This window comes from Trachypithecus francoisi, unplaced genomic scaffold (assembly GCF_009764315.1).
Source record: "Trachypithecus francoisi isolate TF-2019V2 unplaced genomic scaffold, Tfra_2.0 Lachesis_group11, whole genome shotgun sequence".
Lineage (NCBI taxonomy): Eukaryota > Metazoa > Chordata > Mammalia > Primates > Cercopithecidae > Trachypithecus > Trachypithecus francoisi.
The window spans coordinates 86086738-86110731 of NW_022681456.1; the positions used below are offsets into that span (position 1 = coordinate 86086738).

The 23994-nt window shown below is 45.6% G+C and overlaps 2 protein-coding genes across 2 annotated transcripts; one reads left to right on the forward strand and one right to left on the reverse strand.

The window, feature by feature from the left end:
* The first annotated feature begins 1306 nt into the window (after nt 1–1306).
* Nucleotides 1307–12177, forward strand: ZNF641 (zinc finger protein 641). Its single transcript, XM_033222256.1, has 6 exons — nt 1307–1462; nt 4122–4330; nt 4905–4996; nt 6787–6916; nt 7552–7665; nt 8521–12177. The coding sequence occupies exons 2-6, from the start codon at nt 4147–4149 to the stop codon at nt 9273–9275; spliced, it is 1275 nt and encodes a 424-aa protein (XP_033078147.1). The 5' UTR covers nt 1307–1462; nt 4122–4146; the 3' UTR covers nt 9276–12177.
* Nucleotides 12178–18910: 6733 nt separating this feature from the next.
* LOC117090205 (testis-specific H1 histone) lies at nt 18911–20199 on the reverse strand. The gene has a single exon (XM_033222257.1). It carries the CDS (start codon nt 19895–19897, stop codon nt 18965–18967), a length of 933 nt encoding a protein of 310 aa, XP_033078148.1. The 5' UTR covers nt 19898–20199; the 3' UTR covers nt 18911–18964.
* Between the last annotated feature and the right edge of the window lie 3795 nt (nt 20200–23994).

Below are 23994 nucleotides of genomic sequence, written 5' to 3' on the forward strand. Positions count from 1 at the left end.
CCTGGACTTAGTTCCAGACCTGGGATAAAAATTCTGGCCCTACTACTCCCCACACGCCCCCATGATCTGCTCCTAGAATATGCTCTATACCCTTCCCAACTGCGTGTCTACTGCATTTTCCTCTTTTTCACTACAGAGCCCTCCCAACTCCTCTCTGCCTCACGATTTCTGTCAGAGGGAGGCCTTGTCTGACCTCCGTCGCATACATGTCACTTCTCTTTGCTCCAAGTGCAGCGTACATTCCTCTGTTTTAGCATCTACTATGTTTTATTGCAAATATTTGTTGACGTGTGGTTCCCCAAACTGTGAATCCTTTCTTTAATTTCCCGCATTTAGTTACAGTGTCTGGCGCATGTAGAAAATAAGTATGTATTAAATGAATGGTTGTCACATATGACCTTAAGTGAGTCACTTATTTTTTAAGTCTACTAAATAAAATTTTTCAAAATTGTTGTAATGATGAAATAAGGAATGTGAATGTGACTTGTAGGTTATAAACAGATTCTAACAGTAATGGGTTTACTCACTGTTTGTAGGCCCTTCTCATCTTTTCCAGTCAAATCCATCTTAATGCTCCAAGGTAGCACTATCCAACAGAAATATAATGCAAGCCATATTTGTAATTTTAAAACTATTTGTAGCCACATTTAAAAAGTTAAAACCAAGTGAAATTAATTTTAATATATTTAACCCAATATACCAAAATATCAGTTTTTAAATTAAATCTTCGAATACATCTCTGTTCAGACCAGTCACATTTGGGGAGCTCAAGTGTCACCTGCGGCTACGCCTCCCGTAAATTGGACAGCAGCCGCAAGGCCTACTTCATATAGCAACCTGACTTCCCCTTAGGCAGAATGAGTGACTCCTCTTCAGTGTCTCTCAAGCCCTTTATCCTATTGTGAAAACTGGAGAGTAAGCTCCTTGAGGAATTCCAGACTCTTGTCTGGAGAAACCACTCTCGGCCTCGGTCTGGCTTGTATCTGGCCGTTATGAAATTCCAGGTAACTGATGAACCCCTGAGGACACAACTCCGTGGGAGGCCCCGTAGCCAGAGCGGAAAATGGTCAGTCTGGCAAGAGTGCGGGCAAGTGGCCACGGCAGGCTGCGATCCCTGTGCCCGCCACCCTCCAAGCGCCTCGGGCCGTACCCTCCCCCAGGCAGCGGGCGCAGAGGTCCCGGGTTCGGCGAGTTCAGGGGCGCCTCAGCCGCAGCCCCGCACCCCTCCCACGCCTCCCCCTCCCACGCCTCCTCCTCCCACTCCCCGCGCCTCCGCCGCCGCCGAGCCCCGGAAGCGGGCGGGGATTTCCTGTGCCCGCCCCGCCCGCGCCCGCCCGGCCGCCGTCTCCGCCTGTCTCTGGCTCCGCCGGCCGCCGGCTCCCAGACGCCAGCGGAGGGCGGAGGGGAGGGGCAGGCGGCGCCCGGGAGGGAGGCACCGGGCCGTGGGCCAAGCCGACCGGGGGTGAGTGGAGCCGGGCTGGAGGGAGCTGCGGCTGGAGGGAGGGACTCCTGGCTTCCCGGGGCGGCGGGTGGGGGCTCGGTCACCCATGGGGGCGGGGAGGAGGATCGGTGCGGCTTCCGGGTTGCTGCCTTTCCCGGGGGTCTGCCCCGCTGACATTCTGTGCCCGCCCCTCGCCCTGTCTCCCCGTGCCCATCGCAGCTGTCAGGCCCTGCGGGCTTCCGCCGCTGTCACTCGCGCACAGGTTACCCCGTGGCTCCCTTTCTCCTCACTTGCCCCAGCTAATGGGAAACCTGTTTTCTGACCTCACTTCCCCTGCTCCACTTCTGCCTTGCTCGGATTCTCTGAAATCTGACCCTTTCCAGGGGCACTGTGACAAGAAGGAGGGAAGAAGCAACCTTGCCCCTGAGCAGGCTCCCGTCCCGCCCATGCCCCGCCCGTGGCAGGGGCCAGGGTTCTCTTGATGGACGGAGCACAACTCGTCCGTGTGCCCTTGGGCTACTCATTTTTATAACATGGCCCGTTTTCTGTTCATCAGTACTGGCTGCAAAAACTTCCTTTTGCAGGTCCCTTGCTACCCATATGTGTGAAGAAAAGGGGGAAATGAAAGCCCTAGAACGCAGACTCCAGTGGGCATGGGATCATCCTGGAACCAGGAGAAAGGAGGTTAGGGCTACCACCTTAACCGCCCAGGTGCTGGCTCTGCGTGAACATCTTAGGAAATGCAGGCTGAGGACAGGTACCCATCCCATCCTTTGCTGAGATTTTTGCTAGCACTTCCACGGATTTCTATCAGTGGTATAGAAAGGCTAACAGCTGGCCCAGTGGGCTCTGCAGAAAGAGGCTTCCCATTAAGAGACTCTGCTACCAGGGGGAGATGGAGAAAGGGTTTGAGACAAGTGTCCAGATATGTAGCTAGAGGTAAAACCTTCAGGGAGGATTTACACAGGAGCTAGAGAACCAGAAAGATGGGACGAAGAGGGGGAATTAGTGCCCTGTGTATTAAAAGTGGATACAGAGCTGGAATTCAGAGAAGAGAGCTAAAATGGAAGTTTCCCTTCATTGCTTTAGCAAAAATTTTCCTTTCTCATGAAAAGTCTCTGAAAAGGAAACCTCCAGGGTGCTCCCATGAGGCCCTGAGCCATCTTTGGACTTTTGAGATGAAAGGGGAATTTGTTTTTCCTGTATTGGCTTAGGGTTCCCACCTACCTCTTTTGTCAAAGACAAATAGGCAGGAAAATAGATGACTTGACATCTGTCATTACCTACCTTGGCCTTCAAGGTTCTTCCAAATGTTATTAAAAGGATGTAAGTAAGCCAGGATAGTTACCAAGTGTCTGACTGCTCTTGGAAGTCTTTCACGGACTCTTGAGTGTTTGGTTATTGAATAAGAATACCCAAAATATGTTGCCAAGCAGAAAGAGATTCTCAGATCTCAGATTATTTCTCTGCCATAAAGCCCTATCACAACAGAAGTGTGACCCCCCCCCCCATCCTGCTCTTAAGATGTCCAGAGAAAAAGAAGAGCCCACTATCTGGTTTTGTACACTGCAGGATTATTAATAATTAAAACATAATAATAACCTAAATCTCTTTTCTTGCAATCAAGACCCATTTTTTTCTGTTTGACCTATATAGAGATAGAAGGGACCTCTGTTTTTATTCATTAGTAGCATCATTCATCAGCCTTCTCCAGACAGAGAAAGCTACATCTGACATTTTTAACTTTCCCAGCGGCTGTATTTCCCATCCCTTTCTTGACTTTCATGTCTTCTGATGAACACACCCTGGGTTCTCCATATGCTTCTTTCAAACTGAATATATTTTTCTAACGAGATCTGACTGGTGCCTGACAAACAGGTTTGTTCATCTGGGTCATGTTAGCCGTACTTCTTCCCCCTTTCCAGCTCTGGTTCAGACTCTTTCTGTTCCTTGTTACTTTTCCTGATTAAACTTCAGCTCCTCACTGACCAACAAGTTCTCTTACCTGTTAGGGTTACTTTGGAGTCTTACACCTGCTTTCCAAGTTATTAGTTTTTCTACCGTATTTACTACCAGTTCTCATTGGATGGTAGACCAAGTGCCTTTTTGTTGAGGCTCCAAGTGAGGTACCTTTTGGCTCAGCCTCATGAAAGAGGTGTGTGCTCATGATACAAATACACCCCTTGGTTGGGACTTCTACCTATAGTAATCATTTCATTCTAAACTGATGAGACTGTGATTTGTGGCAGAAAATCTGTGTGATTACATCCATCTTGTTGAGTGCAGGTCTATGTGTATTTCTTCCTGTATGTTTCCAAATTGCTTACTTTCCTGTACTTCATGTGCTTGAAATTAAATGGATAGCCTTTGAATTTCTGGGACAGTTCTTTTTTTAAAAATGAACTTCTTCTAATCTTCAGGTATATTCTGTTTCCATCATGAGGTCCACAAAATACCAGTTAGTGGCTTTGCTACATAGCACTGCCAATTTCTTAGTTCCTCCAGGAAGCTTGGTGCAGGCTCAGTTGCTCGGAACACATCAAGCTTTTAAAGTTCATCTTCCAGCAAGCTTCTCCTGTCTAGTTTCATCTATTATCCCTGGGCCTGTTCTTCATAACTCCCTTAGGAATATCACTCCTTTCCCATTTTCATGGGCATTGCTGATATGAATTTGTTCCAGGTCACAATTTGGGTCTGCAGCAAAAATGCTTTCAGAACAGACAGCAGCTCTGGGGACAGGATGGGAATCAATCAATGTACAGCTGGATGGAGCAGAGCCCCAGGTGGAAAGGGGAAGCAAGGAAGAGGGGCCATGGAGAACAGCACCAGGGCCTCTGGAGCACCTGTGCTGTGACCTTGAAGAGGAGCCACAGTCCCTTCAGGAGAAGGGTGAGAGCCCACAGAGTGTGTGGGAAGCACAGTGCGTAGTCTCCTAATATTTGTTCTAAAAGTAGGGCTAAAGTAGGGCTAAAAGTCTCCAAATTGCCATGGACTAAATAGCATAAACTATACCAGGACCAGCCTATTCTTTCTGAGACCTGGTCACAGGTACATAATAGGCTTCTGAATTCAGCAAACCATGCAACTGGGCTTCTCTTGTTTCTTCATAATTACTCCTTCCACATACAAATGCGTAATTAGTGATACTGAATGAGGGAGATGAAGGAAATGACAGCAACCTGATTGCTGTTGGATAACTCATTCAGTAAGATGCACTTTACTAGATGAAAATTACGTTCAAGTACGGTAAATTCAAACTATAGCTAGTCTAACTAAAAGCCATCTGATACCCTTTCAGAACATTTTGAGTGATGGCCTTCTCATCTACATTTACGCCTTTGAGTTTTACCAGCGGGCATAGATACGGAAGCTGTGGTCCTTAAGCCTCTCTAAAATGGGGCCCAGACCCTATTGAGAAAGGGTAGATAGTTATTCTCTAATGTTTCTTCTCTCTCCTCGTCAGCTCAGTCTGCTCCCTGGGTTCCTGCAATTCCCCAGGAGGGGGACAATGGAGACTGGGAGATGGCAGCTGCACTTCTTGCAGCTGGATCACAGGTGAGCTCTGCTTCCCTCGGCCTCTCCTGTGGTCCCATCACTGCTGCCTTTGTATTGCTTTCGCATCAGCCCACTGATGAGTTGGCTCACATGATCATCAATGGTATGTTCATTTTATAACTGAATAGAATCTATCCCTTTCCAAGGGGTCAGAAGACCCTCGGAAAATTAAATGGAGCCACAAGAAAGGGAATTCTTGAGGTTAGGGTTTTTTGGGGTCTTGTTTGCTTTGTTTTTTATTTTTTAGACAGAATCTCACTGTGTCGCCCAGGCTGGAGTGCAGTGGTACGATCTTGGCTCATTGCAACCTCCAACTCCTGGGTTCAAGCAATTCTCCTGCTTCAGCCTCCCATGCAGCTGGGACTACTGGCCCATGCCACCACACCCAGCTAATTTTTGTGTTTTTAGTAGAGACAGGGTTTTGTCACGTTGGCCAGGCTGGTCTTGAACTGCTGACCTCAGGTGATCTGCCCACCTCAGCCTCCCAAAGTGCTGGGATCACAGGTATGAGCCACTGTGCCTAGCCAAGGTTAGGGTTTTTAATGGATGGCTGTGTTTGTTATCCACAGGAGGATTTTAAGAATAATTACCTTCCCTTAGGAAATATATCTGGAAAGATTAGGAAAAGAGGACCTGAAGAAAGCTTAGAAGAACCCAAAGTGGAAGGATTGGGTAGATGATGGAACATTTACGGAAAAGAAGAGGAAGAAGGATATAAAGAGGGGCAGAACCTGGGAGGAAAATAGGTTTAGATTCAGAAGGCAATAGGAGAGCTGTGGAAAGCTAATAATAATAGTGTTAGTACTAATAGGAGTACACCCCCAGAGTGCTTATCATGTTTGCCATTTTCTGGGTGCTTTATGTATATTCACTCATTTAATTCTGAGAACAACTCAAGTTATCCAATTTTACACATGAGAAAATGGGGCAGGAAGAGATTAAGGCACTTGTGTAGGGTCATGCTGTGAGAAAGTGGCAAAGCTGAGTCACTTGGCTCCAGATTCTGAGCTCCTAACCACCATACTGTGCTGCCTAAAAATATAAAGATATGGCCAGGCACGGTAGCTCATGCCTGTAATCCCAGCACCTTGGGAGGCTGAGGCGGGCGAATCACGAGGTCAGGAGTTCGAGACCAGCCTGGCAACATGGTGAAATCCCGTCTCTACTAACAATACAAAAAAATAGCTGGGTGTAGTGGTGGGTGCCTGTAATTCCAGCTACTCAGGAGGCTGAGGCAGGAGAATGGCTTGAACCTGGGAGGTGGAGGTTGCAGTGAGCCGAGATAGCGCTACTGCACTCCAGCCTGGGTGACAGAGTGAGACTCCGTCTCTAAATAAATAAATAAATAAATAAAGATATGCTGTGGCAAGGGAGGCAAGAAAGAATGTTTCATCTGTAGCGTTTTGTGCTGATAGAAAAGGCAAGGTCCAGTGGAAGAAGGAGGAAATGGTACACAATTTCTTCTTCAAAAGAGTAAGGCCAGGGAGAAGTGACTGAGTAGACACCTGTCAACAGAGAGGGTGATGAGTTTGTGGTGCCTCCAGCTTCTCATGGCCCCACTTGGGAAATTCCTCCAGTAACATTACATTCACTCACTCCTTGACCATCTACCTTCACTCCTCTCCTCATTTCCCCTTTACCAAAACTGTGTGCCCTACCCAGGGACTTCTGGGCAGCTCTTTTCTCAGATCATTTCTCACCCTCTCTCCTCTACTAAATTAGCCTTTCATACTGAATCACATTTTCCTTGAAAAACAGCTGCTGACAGAAGATGCTACATTTTGTTTCAGGGCCTGGTAACCATCAAGGATGTGTCACTGTGCTTCTCTCAGGAGGAGTGGCGGAGCCTGGACCCCTCTCAGACAGACTTTTATGGAGAATATGTCATGCAAGAAAACTGTGGGATAGTAGTCTCTCTGAGTAAGCATGACCTTCTCCAGCCACTAGAAGATTATACTCTGGGAGGACAGAGCCATCTGCTTCAGGGCTATTGGATAGTGTCTGTCTAGAACTCCTTCTGTGGCAGGGAATCTGTCTATGCTTCTGCCAGAGAAAGAACACTAGGACCAATCCCAAGAGAATGAGAGAGTAAAGCATCATTAAAAAAAATAAATAAAAAAGCAATTGATGTTGAATTGTGGAGTAAAGAACTTGAGGTTTTTCTTGGTTGGGAATTAGGAGGTTCTCACAAAGCAGAGAGAACTGGAACTGGGTCCTTGTAAACTTGGGAACCATATAGAGGAAGACAGGGATGCAGGGGGTAGGACTGTTGGAGGAGGACTAAAGTGAAGTTATGCGCAGAAAGGCCAGTTGGGCTGGAAAATCTGAGTGGAAGAAAACAGGTTCATTGGGAAGGAGAGTGATTTTCTAGGCAGAGAAGAGGGACTTAACAGAGATGGGTGGGGGAAGAGGTTGGGGTGGGGAGATGTTTCTTTCTTGACCTTCTTTTGTCTAGAGTTGCAAACAATAGGTAACAGTTTTTTGTTTGATTGTTTCAGAAATATAGAATTGCTATTGAACTAATTGACAGCTCTGTTTTCCTTCCCCACGAGCAGGATTTCCAATTCCCAAACTGGACATGCTTTCTCAACTAGAAGGAGGAGAAGAACAATGGATCCCTGACTCCCAGGACTTAGAGGAGAGGGACATTCTGAGGGTCACATATACAGGTAAGAACCTAGAATAGGCTTTCAGCCATTTCCTTCACAGTTCAGGGTGTCATCATTCCATGTTCATCTCATCCCTACTCTGCCTCAGAGAGTTCCAGAGATGAAAGGTTTAGAGATCTTTGTCTTCAAAAGCAAGGGAGCATAACAGCATGGTGTAGTAGGCACTTTGTGGATTGGAATTCTGGACTGTACTTGTGGGACCTTTGAAAAGTAATAAAACTCCCGTTGGTTTCTTCATCTGTAAATTATTGTGAAAATTAAATATGCGAGTATATTAGAATATTAGAACAGAACAGTGCCAAGCACGTAATAAGCACTCACTAAATGTTGTTGTTATTGTTGATATTGTTGTCAACCTCCCACCCATTTCAGGAATGCCTTGAGGATTGCTGACAGTTGTCATTCAGCCAGTGACAATTGCAGCACATTCTGTAACTCCATCTACGCTTAGAGAGAAAGATGCTGATTAATAGTAATATATAGTAGTAAATAAATAATGGTAATAAATAATAACAATAACATATACCATTTACTAAGTACTTAAACTATGTGCAGGTTCTGTGCTATCTATCTTACAACCACTTGAGAGAGAGGTATTTCTTCCCATTTTACAGAAGAAATGAAGGTTTAGAGAAGTTAAATGGGAAAGCTGAGATTCCATCTTGGGTAATCTGCCTCCTAAGCCTAGGCTTAAAACCTCTATATCTGTTGCACTATCGTGTACGACATTAGACTATGTTCTTTCAGCCCTTCTGGGGTCAAGTCTGGGTCCTGGCAGGTATCAGACAACCTCATTTGTGACTTAGGAAATGTTGTGACTCTTCTCTTGGGGTTGGTATTTCCCCTTCTCCACAGGAGATGGAAGTGAACATGAGGGGGATACCCCTGAACTAGAAGCAGAACCTCCCAGAATGTTATCCAGCGTGTCTGAAGATACTGTTCTCTGGAACCCGGAGCATGATGAGAGCTGGGATTCCATGCACAGGAGCTCCAGAGGAATGCTCCTGGGGCCCCCTTTTCTTCAGGAAGACAGCTTCTCAAACCTGCTGTGTAGCACAGAGATGGATTCCCTGTTAAGACCCCACACATGCCCCCAGTGTGGGAAACAGTTTGTGTGGGGCTCCCACCTTGCCAGGCATCAACAAACACACACTGGGGAGAGGCCCTACAGCTGCCTCAAGTGTGAGAAGAGCTTTGGGCGAAGACATCACCTCATCAGGCACCAGAAAACCCACCTACATGACAAGCCCAGCAGGTGCTCTGAGTGTGGTAAGAATTTCCGATGCAACTCCCATCTGGCCAGCCACCAGAGAGTGCATACAGAAGGCAAATCCTGCAAGGGCCAAGAGGTTGGAGAGAGCCCTGGCACAAGGAAACGGCAGCGTGCCCCACCAGTGCCAAAGTGTCACGTGTGCACTGAATGTGGGAAGAGCTTTGGCCGAAGGCACCACCTTGTGAGACACTGGCTGACCCACACTGGGGAGAAGCCCTTCCAGTGCCCTCGCTGTGAGAAGAGCTTTGGCCGAAAACATCACCTGGACAGGCATCTGCTGACCCACCAGGGACAAAGTCCCCGGAACAGCTGGGACAAAGGAACATCTGTCTTTTGAAACCTGTTTCCACTACAGCTATGGTCAAGTCTATCAGCCGGTGCTACTAGGAGTCACTGCCAGGGCTGCCGTTCTTCTGAACCCCAGGGGCCGGAATCATGAGCCCTAACCCCATCCCTAGAAAGATGAGGTCCCAGCAATGGCCAGAGCATTTCTCACCAGTGCTGTGAGATAGCACATAAAAATAGACTTCTTTGGGCAAAACTTTTGGGAAGCAATGCATCCTACATGGGCTGATATTCAGCCTGAGCCATTCTCAAGAGAGTGGTACCGGCAGTTTATGGCTGAAATCCATTCTGATTTGTTGGAGCCTATGCTATACCAATTGTTAAATATTTTGAGTATCACTTTTCCATACTGTTACTATTATATTTTCTCTCTCTATATAGAGAAAGGCCATTTTAGCATAGTAAAGGCTCTGACAATTTCTGCAGTAGACCAAACTGAAGATTCTATTAATGCAGTGTTTCCTAAATGTATTTGACCTCAGTATCCTATTTGCATCCCACAGAACTGGTGACTATGAAACACTCTGGTGAACACTGGGTTAGAGAGTAATGAGGAAATGAGACTTAGTGATCAGGCATCCAGAGCCCCTCCTTTTATCCATATGAAAGCCAGCGGGGCCAGGCATTGTTTCTGTGTGGGTCTGTCTGCCTTACCCCAGTCAGCAGTATATACATCTATACCTCTCACCCTCACCTGCTGAAAAACAATAACCTTTTTACCCCTTATTCCTACTCCCTTCATCCTGCACATACATATATCCAGCTGAGAAATCACACTAGGAGGCTAAGAGATGACCTAATACCCCCAAATAACCCAGGTCCACACAGAAAAAAAAAAAAAAAAAAAAAAATTTATCCCCTTGAGCAGACCCCTCTCTCCTCTTGACTGTCTTTATGTGTCTTGTGTATTTGTGTGCAGGGTCTTTGAAGAGAGCATGCTATGTGCAAATTGTACAAGCTAGGTTTTCTAGGGGCTGTGTTCTGGGGATGAGGGTAGTGGAGATTATATGGGTTTCTGTTTCAAGACAGGAAGCAGTCTGATTAGGGAGCACTAGTGGAAAGGGTTAAATGACAGGTTAAGTTGTGGGAGTTGAGTACAAAGCTTTCCCAGTTATTGCTGAGATCAAGACAGTTGTGAATGTGTGTGTCTAGGTCTGAATCTCTGGGCTGCAGATTGCTTTTAACTGGGCAGAGAAAAGTCTGGGGAGGTGAGCTGTTTCTTGTTGATTTCAGGCAAGAGGCACAGAAACTTTGTATTGAGTGGGGATTTTGTTTTAAGTGCTGGAAAATTAGAGCAGGAATTACCATGTTTGCAAGTTGTTGCCATCACTGTTGTTTGACTTTGCCTCATCAAGGGGCAAGTTATTCTTGAAGATCTCATTCTCCCAGAAACAGAACCTTAGGGGAAATGGCTGTGGCTTAGCTTTTCAGCTGATGCAGGGTAATGAGCTTTCTGGTTGGTTTTCCTTCCATTTATGGAAAGATGTCCACACTGAGACCCTTAACTCTAGGGCTTGCATAAGTATTCTAGCATCGTTAGTTGGTCATTTTTTCTCTTTATCAATGATTGTGTTAATATCAATCTTATAACTTAAAAATTGTCTTGTATGCAAGAGCTGTTTCAGGTTAGGGAGGAAGAGGAGCAAAGTGGGATATTTTCTTTTTAATGCTTAGATATTGTTTCTTCCCTAAGATGTGTTTGGCAACCACAATTGGTGGAGTGAACCAGAGAGGCAAGAGGAAGTGAGTTGCAACAATTTAGTTTAGTGACTGTGCCTTTTGCAGGAAAAACTGGGTGAATCACAGCTCCTCAGAGTCCTGGACTCAATTAGAATTGAAGATAGACTTATTTTGCTGACTGGGCTTCTTAGAGTTTATGTGACTTGAGCAGCTTGGCTCCTGCCTCCTGCTACTCTGAGCAGCCTTCCTTCTTCCTGAAATGCACTTCTCTTGTTTATGATCCTATGAATAAGGCAAAATGGCTGGCCTTTGTAAGGCAGGTCTTGCCCTAGGTTCTCAGAATCAGGAGCATTTTAGGATCAGTATTAGGAGATGCCCCAGGGAGTAAGAAAGCATTGGGTTCAGTGATAAATCTGGACTCTGCCACTTCTTTTACTCTCCCTCTTTAAGACTAAAAGCTCTGCATAAACAATGGTTCAGAACATGTCTTGGGTACAGACCTGTTGAATCTGACAGAAACCAGAAACGCACTTTTGAGAAAAAGACATTTGTAATTCACTCAGTTTTCCATACACATTTAGCAGGTTCAAAGCCCATCTGTAGAATCCCTAAACTGCCTTCAAAGAAAGGAAGTTACCCTGATCTAAAATAGTCATTATATATTTGTGTCAAGAGGCAAGGGTCACTAAATATTTTAAGGATTAAGGTACCAGAGGCATCAATGTATAAGGATATAGTCTGGTCTTTAATTATGACAAGGGTATTGACTACATTCTACTCTCTGGGTTTCAAAAAGATCTGACATGCTGACAAATCCAGCTCCTCACAAATCTTGTGTGAAGGACTTGTGGGAAGTGGTATTCCTTACTATTAGATCACGCCTCTTAATAACTACATGTTAATGTCCAGCCTTTTATCTGTTTGAGTAATTGTAGGGATAGAAAGTGAAGCCCCCAGAGTTAGGTGCAAGTATAGCACCCAGCTGAAAGGCATCATGGAGTCTAAGGACCTTCTACAGAAGGGGCAATCCTTTGGGTTATTTCTGGTGTACCGCTGTCTTCTCTACCTCGGTCCAACACCACCTCCCTTGGACGAAAAATAAAACAAGCAACAGCCATCAGATGAGTGAATAGATTTGAATGATTTTTCCCACAGGGAATAAGCCTCAAATGTTCATGTTCCACCCTGTCCCCTTTAAAAAGAGTCTCTATGTTCTCTTTGGGCAAAATGTAAAACAGGGACATCCATCTTCAGGAACTTGTCACATTTTTCCATCTGTGATGCCTCCACCCTATTCTGAGTATCCTCTCCTTTCCACCCCAACATAGTATCTTTCAAAGAATTCCTTGCACGGGAGAATGTATCCCAAAGTGTTAGCTTTTCACAAGGCTATTTACACTTTAAGCCTTAGTTCTCACTGTAGAAGGGAAAACTTTTCCTTTGTCAAAGTAATGTTATGGCTTTAGAGAACTAAAGAGGTGATAATTTGGGACAAAATTCCTCCCTTTCCAACATTCCTGCAATCAAACTACTGTTTCCTATTTCCATAAAGGGCAGGTCCTGACTCAGACCTAGAGGGGCCAGAAGGCCAGTTCTTTCCATCTCTGTATTAGGATGGATGCACTGAATGGGAGTGGGTGGGGCTGGTCAATAACAGAAAAGTGAAATCCATTTATTTAGAGCCTTAGAGAGCCTCAGCTAGCAAAATTTTCCTCTGTTCCCTTGTGTGCCATACCAAACTGTGGCTCTCAAAATGTAGTCTTTGGGCCAGCAGCATAAATATCACCTGGAAACTTGTTTGAAATGCAAATTCTTAGCCCCTGCCCCAGGAGAACTACTGAATCAGAAACTCAGGAAGGAGCTCAACATTCAGTCTTTTAACATGCCCTCCAGGATGTGTGATATAAACTAAAGTTTGAGAACCACTGGCTAGGGGATTCATATTTCAAGCAGTGGTACCTCACTGTTTTCAAATGGATCTTCACACTCCTGTTGTCAGGTTTATTCTCTGCAGCCTCACTAGGCTAGACCTCAGTTCCATTCCCCTTAGTTGCAAGGTCTTCTTCTGCTCTTAACTCAGTAAAAGAACTGGGGCTAGTCACCAATATCAGAAACTGTGGTGGGGCAACTACCAAGCCCCTCTGATTGGCCTGGGGCTGGGGCTTCCAATATGGGCACTGAGGATACTTGGGTCCAGAAATCTGAAAGGACAGAAAGGAACAAACAACTCAAAGATAGAAAATCCCATGAAAAACTGACATCCAAGGAAATGTTTCCCCTTTGCTTTGTCCTTTTCACTGGCTCTTCTAATAAAAGGCAGGTGGAGTGGGCATCTAGCACAAAGGTAGAGTAAGGCCTGCTATGCCAAGCCCTTAAGGACCCATGTTTTCCAACATAAAAATTGGATTAAAGACCAACGAGGGGCCATGGAAGGGATTTCTAACCATGATTTGGCATACCCTATGGGCAAGGGCAGCAGGAACATCAGAGTAACCAGGGCACAAGAGTGAACTAGGTTTTTCTAGTAAGCTTTGACACAAGCACGATTTAAATCCAGACTCTGCTTACTAGGTAGAGGTTGTAACCAATGAAGCCATGGTACCCAAAATGCATTCTGTTGCTTAGACGATTCTGACAGATTCAGGCTGTGGGGAGGAACCTGCCTTGCAGTCTCTGACCCTGCTACCTCCTCCAGTTCCTCTGCCAGGCACACCTATGAGGACAGACTGAACTGACAGTTACAATTCTGCCCACAGGGCTTGTCCACGGTCAAAAGATTAGACCCCTAGGCTGAGACTTTCTTCAACTCCAGGCCTTATGCTCTCTCCCTCTTTCCTGCCACCACCTCCATTTTCCCAACAGGCAGCATTCTTCTTCTACTCTTTGTTCCTACTCTTTTTCAGATTTTTTGTTTGTTTGTTTGAGTTTTGCCTTGTTCTGACTGAGCAATAACATGCCTTTCCAAGGGCATTTGTTCCCTCCAATCCCCATCCTTCTTCCATTCTAGTTTATCTCTTCAAATTTCTGGCCAATTCTATTCCATCATGAGTCCACTTACTACCTATTCCTCTGCCTACTGTCCAATTTCTTTTCTATCAGCTTTAAGCCTACTAAGCAGGGGTCAATTCATACTTCCCACTCTCATCTTCCAAATTCTTGGTTTGGCTGTAGCAATTCATCAGCCTCCTCACCACTCTGCCCCTTTCTCATACACACCCCCACAGGACACCACCACCACTCCACCCCCTGCCTAGTACTGCCAAATCTGATTTCGTTCTTCTTCCTTTCAGATAACTTCCAAAGTTGTTTTCCACTTTTCACCATTTTTACTTCCTTCCAGTCTCCTGTGACTCCTGAGAATCAAACTCTTAATTCTACAAGCAATTTTTTGTGTCCTTATTACGTGCCAGGCACTGGGAATTTCAGGCCTGTGAAATCAAATGTGACCCTTGCTCCTGCTCTCAGTGTGTTCTTCAGTCAAGCCCTTCCCCACTTTCCTGCCTCGTCTCTTGCCACCAGGCACCTGGGCATCTTCTTCCAGGAAACTTTGGGGATGAATGCCGACTTGCCATGCAGCCCAACTGCTCTGTGCCTATCAGATTTCTAGCTATTATCTGAATTGGTTCCTTCTGATGAACTGCGAACTTCCTTGGGTTACCCAACAGGGGACTTATGGTCCCTGTCAGTTTAATAAAAGTGTTGGCTGTGTCACTTATTTCTTCTCTAGGTCTTCTCCCTCACTTTTCCCTCCATTCCTGCTCTTTGCTCCTGACAAAAAGACTACCACAGAACAGGGGAAGATAAGTCGCAGAATCTTCTGAGAACCACCTCATCTCACTGCCTGAAACATAAGCCTCCAGACACAACAGGTTGGGCCTCGCCACCTCCCTCTGGCATCCTGGCCCCCATATGCTCTTGAGTCAGCCAGACACTCGATCCAACCTGGAGAGGCTGGAGGATTGAGCTGGTGGTCTGCTCCCAGGAAGCACTTCAGCAGCAGACTACTGAGCAGGGCCAGGACTAGGGAGATTGCCCAGCACGTGAGTTTAAGGAGGCCCTCAGTTTCAAGGCCCTGCAAGGGCTGATCTTGCTCTTGAAGATCTGAGAGTGCTGAGCTAGAGTCTGGAGCCACCAAGTGGTGGCGGTAGTGAGTGCGACTTGACCCCTTAGGATGTTCGCAGTAATTGGATATTCCTGGGATTGAGAGGATAGGGTAGGAAATGGTTGTGGGAGAAAACATGGAAAGCAGGTGTGGAGGTAGGGCCAGAAGGCACTGTACATTAACTCAGTGACAAAGCCTCCCCTCTTGGACAGGAAGGGCATGTGGTGAGTGCAACTCAAAGGTGTGGCTCTTCCTCTACAGTAGTTGCCTTAAAAAGCCTCAAGCGGCCGGGCGCGGTGGCTCAAGCCTGTAATCCCAGCACTTTGGGAGGCCGAGGCGGGCGGATCACGAGGTCAGGAGATGGAGACCATCCTGGCTAACACGGTGAAACCCCGTCTCTACTAAGAAATACAAAAAACTAGCCGGGCGAGGTGGCGGGCGCCTGTAGTCCCAGCTACTCGGGAGGCTGAGGCAGGAGAATGGCGTGAACCCGGGAAGCGGAGCTTGCAGTGAGCCGAGATCCGGCCACTGCACTCCAGTCTGGGCGACTGAGCGAGACTCCGCCTCAAAACAAAAAACAAACAAACAAAAAAGCCTCAAGCCTATTGCTTAGGGGATGAATGCTCCTCAGATGCCTTGCAGCTTTCCTTACCCCAGCCAGATTGTTTTGTTGCCCCGGGCCTCATAAGTTTCCTTATTTTCTTGTGTTCACTCTTACTTCCCCTCAGCCACTTGGAGTCTGGTCTTTTCCATCACCAAAAAGGGAAGGAGGTAAGGGAATTGAGAAAAGGGAAAAGAGAAACACAACCACTATGACTGTCAACTAGCTAGAAATCTGGCAGGCACAGGGATGGTATAAACTCCCACCAACACTGTAGATGAGTGCCTGTTTCCCCACAGCCTTACCAGTAGAGTAGGCTCTCAAACATTTGGATTTTTGCCCATCTGATTAAAAATATTTTTTTTTTTTGGTATTAATGTGTAGTATAGTTTAAATATGCATTTCTAAATTGGACCTTTTCATGTTTTTAAAAGGACATTTTTGTTTCTGTTAAGTGTTTTTCAAACAACCATTGAATATTTGTTCTACAGGACATCTAACATTCGTTACAACTCAAGTCCAACAGTGATGTGATCAGCATTACACTAAGCAGTTGAGGTAAAAGAAAAGCAAAGCATTGGGTCAGGGTCATTCAATTTGCTCTGCCTAAAGTTAAATACCCAAATGTGCCACTCAAATGTGAGCTCAGGAAAGTGGAGATTATGTTTTATCCATTTTAGTATTCTCAGCACAGGGCCTAGAATCTTGCAGGCACTTAGTCATTAATGAATACTAGAGATGAGATTCGCAGAGAATGCCTCTGGCTGAGTACCCAGCCAACATTATGATCTTGATAATCTGGGTAGCTTGCTAACGAGATATGGTCATTTCTTATATTTCACTGGAGTACAGCCACCATAAAGCTTATCAATGAAAAATAATCTGAGATGACCATTGTTAGCTATATAAGGTCAAGATCTGGGTCTCTCATGCCTGCTACTGTTCCTGCATATGGTGGGCACTTAATAAATTGGATACATTTTGGTGAATGAATGGAAGTTTGAAATGAAGAAACCATCATAAAACAAATATAAGTATGATGGTTTTTAGGAAATCTAGAAAACAAATTTTTCCCAGTATCATTCCCATCCTACCTTAGAAGAAAAAGGCTAATACTAGACCACCTAGTATTGCAGCCTTCTTACTCAGTTTAGTGAGGTCTGAGTTCTTGTCCCACGACCAAGAAGGCAAGCGGACACCAGAGAGTGAGTAAGGCAGAGTAGCATTTACTAAGCAACAGAAAAGCTCTTAGCAGCAAGAGGGGACTCAAAAGTGGGTTGCCAGAAATGGCGCTGAGTTATGGGTTTTTTATGTGGCAAAAAGAAGTCTTCTGTGGGTTCTGTCATAGTGGGAGGGGTAAAGTTCCCCCAGGGGTGTTGCACCATAGTGACTCCATCTTGGTTGTTACCCAAGCGCCTTAGTGAAACCCATGGTGGTGGGGAGGTGCCCAAACCACACTGCTAATGATATGACATTTAGTTGATTTATTGTGCCTGTGCCTAAGTTGGGACAGTCCCTTCTGAGCAGACATCCTGGTATAAGAGGAAATTCTTAACCACATTTCCATCTGCTAGTTACACCGTAGGGACAATACAGATGCAGTCCCACGGGTGCTGTCTCTCTCCCGAGACCCTCCCTATCTACCTAGCCAGCCTCTAATTGCCTCCTCTCTCACTGGTTCTTTAGGTAAAAACATCCTAAGACTAGAAAGGGGGTAATACATCTGGCTATCATCAGGGTACTTGATTAACTTTATTCTAATTGTGTTCAGTAGACAATGTTTGATTTTCTCATTGCCTCTTTTCGGAGGCCTTCTTCCACTCACATTCATGTGCATAATAAACTTAATTACAACATGGGGAAATATCAAGTTCTGATCATCTATAGATGAGATAATGCTACAAGAATTCTGCAGTTACTAGGCTTTGCATAGGCTTAAAGCAGTGATTCTCAAGGGTGTGAAAGGGTAAATATTAGCATCACTTAAGGGTGGTTTTTTTTGTTTGTTTGTTTTTTTGTCTGTTTTAAATACACATACCCTTGTAGGACATATCATACTCTCCTAAGGAAAAGCTTGGTCAGGTATACCTGGAGAAAGCTCCCAGGAGGTTCTAATACCTTCCCACTGCCACTCTTACCTCTTTAAGAATAAAAAGCACTTCCCAGCCACTTCCATGTCCCCATTCCTTTGACTTCGGCTGAAAACAGCTACTCCTTTCCTTGAATCAGCTGCTTTGATGTTTTACTTCCCTAGGAACCATTTCTGTGTCCTGTCAGCCTATGGCATGAGAACTACTCCTGCACTGTTCTTGATCCCTGCATTCAGAACTAAAATCATACATTTATTTCATACTTGTTACACAGTGCTCAATATATGTTGTTATTGTTAAGAAAAGCAAAAGACCTATTCATTATCTAGCCTTCTCCATCTCCTTGTATTTCTGCTATGCATTCTGTAAATCTTCATAATTTCCTCTTTAGGAGTTGGCACTTTCTCAGAAGAAAATTTCTTTATTGCTGAATTTTGTCAAGCAAACCATTATGCCATGATGTTTAAGTCCCCTTTTCATTTTAATGACATTTAAATCACTTAGACATCATCTTAGCTCAATCCCAACATTTTACCAAGAAGGAAACCAAGACCACGAATGGTTAAGAAATGACGCAGCAAAGGTCAGACTAGCAGAACTTGGACTAGAATCCTGGTCTTAGTACATACTGGTTCAGTAGTTTTCTGCTGTAGCACATTACCACCCCATCGAGAATTAATTATACACATATTTAACTCTCAGTGATGAGTACCTACCCTATGCCAGGCCCTATGCTGGATGCTTTCACACACTTATTCAACTGAGGATTAACATAAGAATATTTTTAAAATTAAACTAGGTTATCAATTCAAGGCAAAAACTACAAACTCATTATAATCAATTTTGGGAGGACTTTGTCCTAAAAGGAATTTCAGGTAAGAACACTACGAATCAGTGGGGCCACTCAACTTAAAGACTGTCCACTCTTTTCCCAATATGCCCTCCTCCCCAGAACTCAATTTGAATTTGCTAGAGTATCTAGCAATTTCAACACTTGTTAAGCTGCTGGTTTTCCTCTGTTTTCTGTCCTTCTAAAAGACATTTCTCTGAGTTTTGCAGCAGGAACAGAATCTGTTCATTTACTCTCTTTGCTGCACGTTACCACCACCCACCCCTTCCCTTCCAGGTGCGGCAAAGAGGAAACAGACACAAGGTGGTCGAGAGGTCCATTTCATTTCAATGAGTGTGAGAGCCGCTCTTCTTGGGGCCTATGGGGGAAAGCATTTGTCCGTGGTGGGAGTGAAGCTGCTCCCACAAGATGCACTCGCGACTGCATTCCGAAGACCTTCAGATTTAGGGAAGGTCTTTGTGGAAGTCTTTAGTGGAGTCTTCCCCTGCCCGCTAGATGTCCGGTCGGTTTTAGCCGGCGTTGGCTTCTGGATGGTCCGCTGTGCGGGCTTCTTGGGCTCCTGCTTCTCTTCCCTGGGCTTGGAGCTTCGCCTCTTGTCCTTCCCTGACCTCGGCCTGGTGTGTTCCTTCGCGGCCCGTCCTCGCCTCTCGCCTGCCGCTGTCGCTCCCGCTTCCACCTTGGCTCTGGCACACGGCGGCTCCTTGGCTCTCGGCCTCGCCCTCCTTGTCCTCCTCGCCCTGGCATTGGCCTTGGCTTTCGCCCTCGCGTTCAGTCTCCACACTTCTCTGGCCTTCCTGGCCGCCTTGCGAAGCGGCTGGCGGCGCCTCCGTGAGCTCCGGGACGCGGCTGCGGTCCTCCGGGTAGCGCGCGCGCCCTCCTCTTGCCTCGCGCGCCCCGGCTTTCTCCTGGGCTTGGAAACCTTCCAGACCATGTAGCAGCCGGCGGCGTCGCTGCCGCTGACCCGGAGGAACGTGGCCTTGGCCTGCCCTCTGGGCGCTTGGTGGCGGCTGCTCTTCCTGCGCACTTCGTAGCCGGCGTTTCTGAGCTCCTTCCTGAGAGCTGCCAGAGTCAGCCCTTTGTGAGCGGTGATGGCCCGGAGCACCAACTGGGACACTTTGAGCACGGACCGCGAACAGCGCCTCCGTGGTCCCCCGACAGTTTTTTCCGCTGGCGGCTGAGTGGCTGAGTGGCCTCGAGATTCGCCACTGGGCCCAGGCGCCTCAGCCATGGCCCCACTCCCGCCTCTGCTGAGCCACTGGCTTTGGGCCTCACCAGTCAAGGCCTGTTGCATAACCGAGGTGGACGGGGCCACGTCACAAAGGCGGGGCTGGCAGAGATTTTCAGGTCCTAATTATGAGGCTGGCAGATCTCACCCAGGGAGGGGCCCTTTTCACTTAAAATAACCAATCAAATGCCACTTCCTTCTAGGTCTAAACCAATCCAAGTCTTCAGCGCCTGTCCACCCCCAACAATCGCCTATACAGTCTCCAGGGTTTTGTTCCCAAACCAAACTTACTGATCTTGATCTCCACCGCTTTCTTTAGTTGGCTATTTTGTGTGTGTATATGGTCCCGCACACCATCTACTCACAGTGCCTTAAGGTGAGAGAAGCTGCTCCCAACTATCCAAAACAAGCAACACACTGCCTGTAGAAAGCACACGGGCTAGTCCATGGAAACACAACCCAGCCTAGAAACTACCACCTTTAATTCCACCAGTCAGGTATCTGAAGTCATGTCTCCCTAATTCTACACAGTGGATTCTGTACAAGAGCATGAAGTAAAAGAAGGAACCAACTGTGTGGTCCCTCTAACCTAAACACTGATTCCCACACCTGGGACATTTAGATGACGCATTCAATTGGACTGAAACAATCTAGATTTCACATCGCCTGAGGACACTGGTCTAATCCTTATTCTTTGAACATACTGTGTTTTTCTCCCTCTGATCCCCTCTCTTGGATTGCTCATCCTCTTTGCCCAGATTAAGTCCTGCTCATCTTTCAAGGTACTGCTACATTATCCTTCTTCACTGAAGACTCCCCAAACTCTTTCAAATGATTTCTTGCCTCTTAACTACCACAACCACAAAAATTCCTTCTGCAATCTTATATGGCTTTTTCTTTATTTTAAACTAATTTGGCATTAGAGGGTATAATGTGACACAATATTTTTTAAAAAGAAAAAAACTTGGATTGGAGCTGGAAGATATGGATGCATATCCTAGCTCTTTAGGAGCCATATGACATTAACAAATCCCTTAATATCAGCAGTGTGGCTGTGGGATGGATGTGCCAGCCATCTGACTTCTTACCTAACATCACATTCCCTTCCTACCAACATCACAGAATTATTGCAGAGTTTCAGAAGAGGTAGACAAGCAAGGGCTACCTAAATATAAGGAATAAATTTACTTTACTTTGAATGTTTCTGTCTTGTCTTTCCAACTAAATAAAAATATCCCCAAGAGCTATAGGCTTTGAACTTCTATGCCCCATGCTGCACCTAACAATATGCTTCATTACACATAGCGGGCATTTAATTAAGCCTGCTTACATCATTCCTCTCTGGTGAGGAGCAGAAAGAAACTTCCAGAAGATCAGGAGAAAGGAGCAGAGTGAATTTCAAAGGGTTGGAAATGAAGGGGGCCAAGTAAGGATTAGCTTCTCAAGGACCTATTTTGGATACAGTTTAGTTGGGAATAATTCAAAGAATTATTCTAAGAATACTTCAAATTGCCAAGCATATCATACTTTTCCAGAGGGCAATCACATACATTCGGCAGTCACAGGCTAGACAGTGACCGTTTCTTTTAAAAATCAAAGCTCCAGGAAGTAGCTTAGACCAGTGCTTTTTTTTTTTTTTTTTTTTGAGACAGAGTCTCACTCTGTCGCCCAGGCTGGAGTGCAGTAGTGCAATCTCAATCAGGATCACTCCTGACCTCAAGTGATCCACCCGCCTTGGCTTCCCAAAGTGCTGGGATTACAGGTGTGAGCCACTGCATCTGGCCCGTATTTATTTATTTATTGGTAGAGACGAGGTTTTGCCATGTTGGCCAGGCTGGTCTCGAACTCTTGGTCTCAAGCAATCCACCCACCTCAGCCTCACAAAGTGCTGGGATTATAGGCCCAGTCAGACCAGTGCTTCTTAAACTTCAATGTGCATATTTAGTACCCTGGGATACTCATAAAGTACAGATTCCAATTCATAGGTCTGAAGATAGGGCCAGAGGTTTTACCTTCTAAGAAGCTTCCATGTAGTTCTATCTGGTTAAAACACAGGTGTGTGTTGAGGGGCAGCGAGAGGGTAGACAATGAGAAAGAAGTAGCAGGAGATGGGACCGAAAAGGTAGGTAAGGGACGTTGTGAAGGACAACTAATGATAATGACAGAGCTGTAAGTGGTGACACAATAGCAAGTGGTAAAGTTTGGAACCAAACCTAAGTCTACTTGATCCTAAGGCCTAAGTTCTTAAGTACTGTGTTAGGTTTCCTTTTCTCTAGGGTTGACCCTCTCCCTATTATGTAACTCCACCATAAAGCAGGGGCTAGTTATCTCCATAATCACAGTTCAGAACTGCTCAGATTCAAGAGTATCTAAAGGTACTCACTGTACCTTTTCCCATCTTTAAAACCAGGGCACAGTAATGTGACCCTGAGGATTTACATGGCAGGGGACTGCTGCATCAGCACAGGGAGAGTGCACTCAGGAAGGACTGCCAGATGGAAAGGCAGGACCACACTGAGCAGGATTTCTCCCATTTGTATAGTCTCTTGGTCTAGCTACCCTTCCTGGTTGCAGAGACCAGTGGCCACAGGATGGGGCAAACACCAGATAAAAAAGAGGCAAAACTGTTTGCTTTGAGAATAAGGAAGAAAATGAGTGAAGTCAGACCCTTAAAGTCAGCTGATCCAGATAAAAATAGACTGACTGTACATAATGGTATAGTCATGAAAGACATGAACAAAATCAACCAACCATGTTTATTGATGCCCCTGTGATCAGAAGAGAGGCCAAGTAGAATCCTTTGGGAGAGGCCAAAATCAAAGGAAAACAAATAAATGAAAAAAAATCAAAAACATCAACAGCAAAAAAACAAACATTTTCATTTATATATATAACCATTCATTTTTGTATAGAGCTCTGTATATATATGCTGTAAGCAGTAGAGGAATACTTTTTTTTTTTTTTAATAAGAGCAGGAAACAAATGTCCCACTTGCCACTCAGCTGGCTCAGAGGGCACGAAAGCTAGCTGACAGATATTTTCCAAATCACCAATCCCTTAAGAGTTCTTTTCTTCCTCTTTGGAAGAAATCTACTTACTAACTCTCTTCTTCTGACATCCCAAAAGGAAAAGATACTTCAGAAAAGTGATTTCTTTAGGAAAAAAGTCAGTAAAAACCAGCACCACACCACTAATCCAGAGATACCAACTCCAGCTCCACAAAAGCAAGCCTGAAGTATTTCTTTGAATTTTAATGGTCTATGATTATAATTCAGAAGTTATCACTTAAAGAGGATGGCATCAACCTTTTGTGAGAAAGAGCAATAGCTCTTAACTTAATGAAGCTTTGTGGGTCAGGGGTGAGAGGGCTGTAGGGAGGAAGAAGGATACTTGGGAATGATGTCTAACCTATATCCTTCTGCTTTGAGTTCCAGAGCAAAAAAGTTTTTGTTCTTGGAAGTCTCTAGAGGAACTTGGTTGATTTAAAGAGTAAGCAACATTTAAATGCTAAATTCCAAGAACATCAGAGGTTTCATTAATCTCACTCCCTCATACCGAGTTATACTGATTTAATTTCATCAAGGATAACTCCATGCCAGAGCATAGCAGAATTCAGTAGTATACTGATCTAACGTTAGTCTATCTCACTGCCCCTCCCTGGATCCACAGGCCTGGGAGTCCAAGGTCCTGAGTCTTTCTGACTCAATTATCTTTTATAAGGAATCTTTTATTTTATCCTATTCCAGGGGATTGCCAGCAAACAACCAGCACACCTTTCCCTTCCCACCAGTCAACTGATGGTCAATATGTGGGTGAAAGCCCTATAGACTCTCCCTGCTGTACACCAAGGAAGTACAGGCAACTAATCTGTGTCCTCTCTCTCCTCACCAGCAATGAGATGGCCCCTCAGAGGCAAAGCCTGTTGCCTCCTACCCTAGGACAGGCAAGTGTGGCAGTGGCAGATTCGGCAGAGAACCCTATCAACAGCGCAGGGAAGCTAATGCTCTGGTCAGAAACCCAGGAGTGGGGAACCCCAGGAACCAAAGAGTGAGTAGAGAACCAAGAAAGTGAGGGGGCCGGAGAAAGGGCACATTAAAGTTAGTGTATGGAGTCCTTATCTCACCCCTAGTTGTACATGCTAAGATTGATGAGAATCAGGGCTG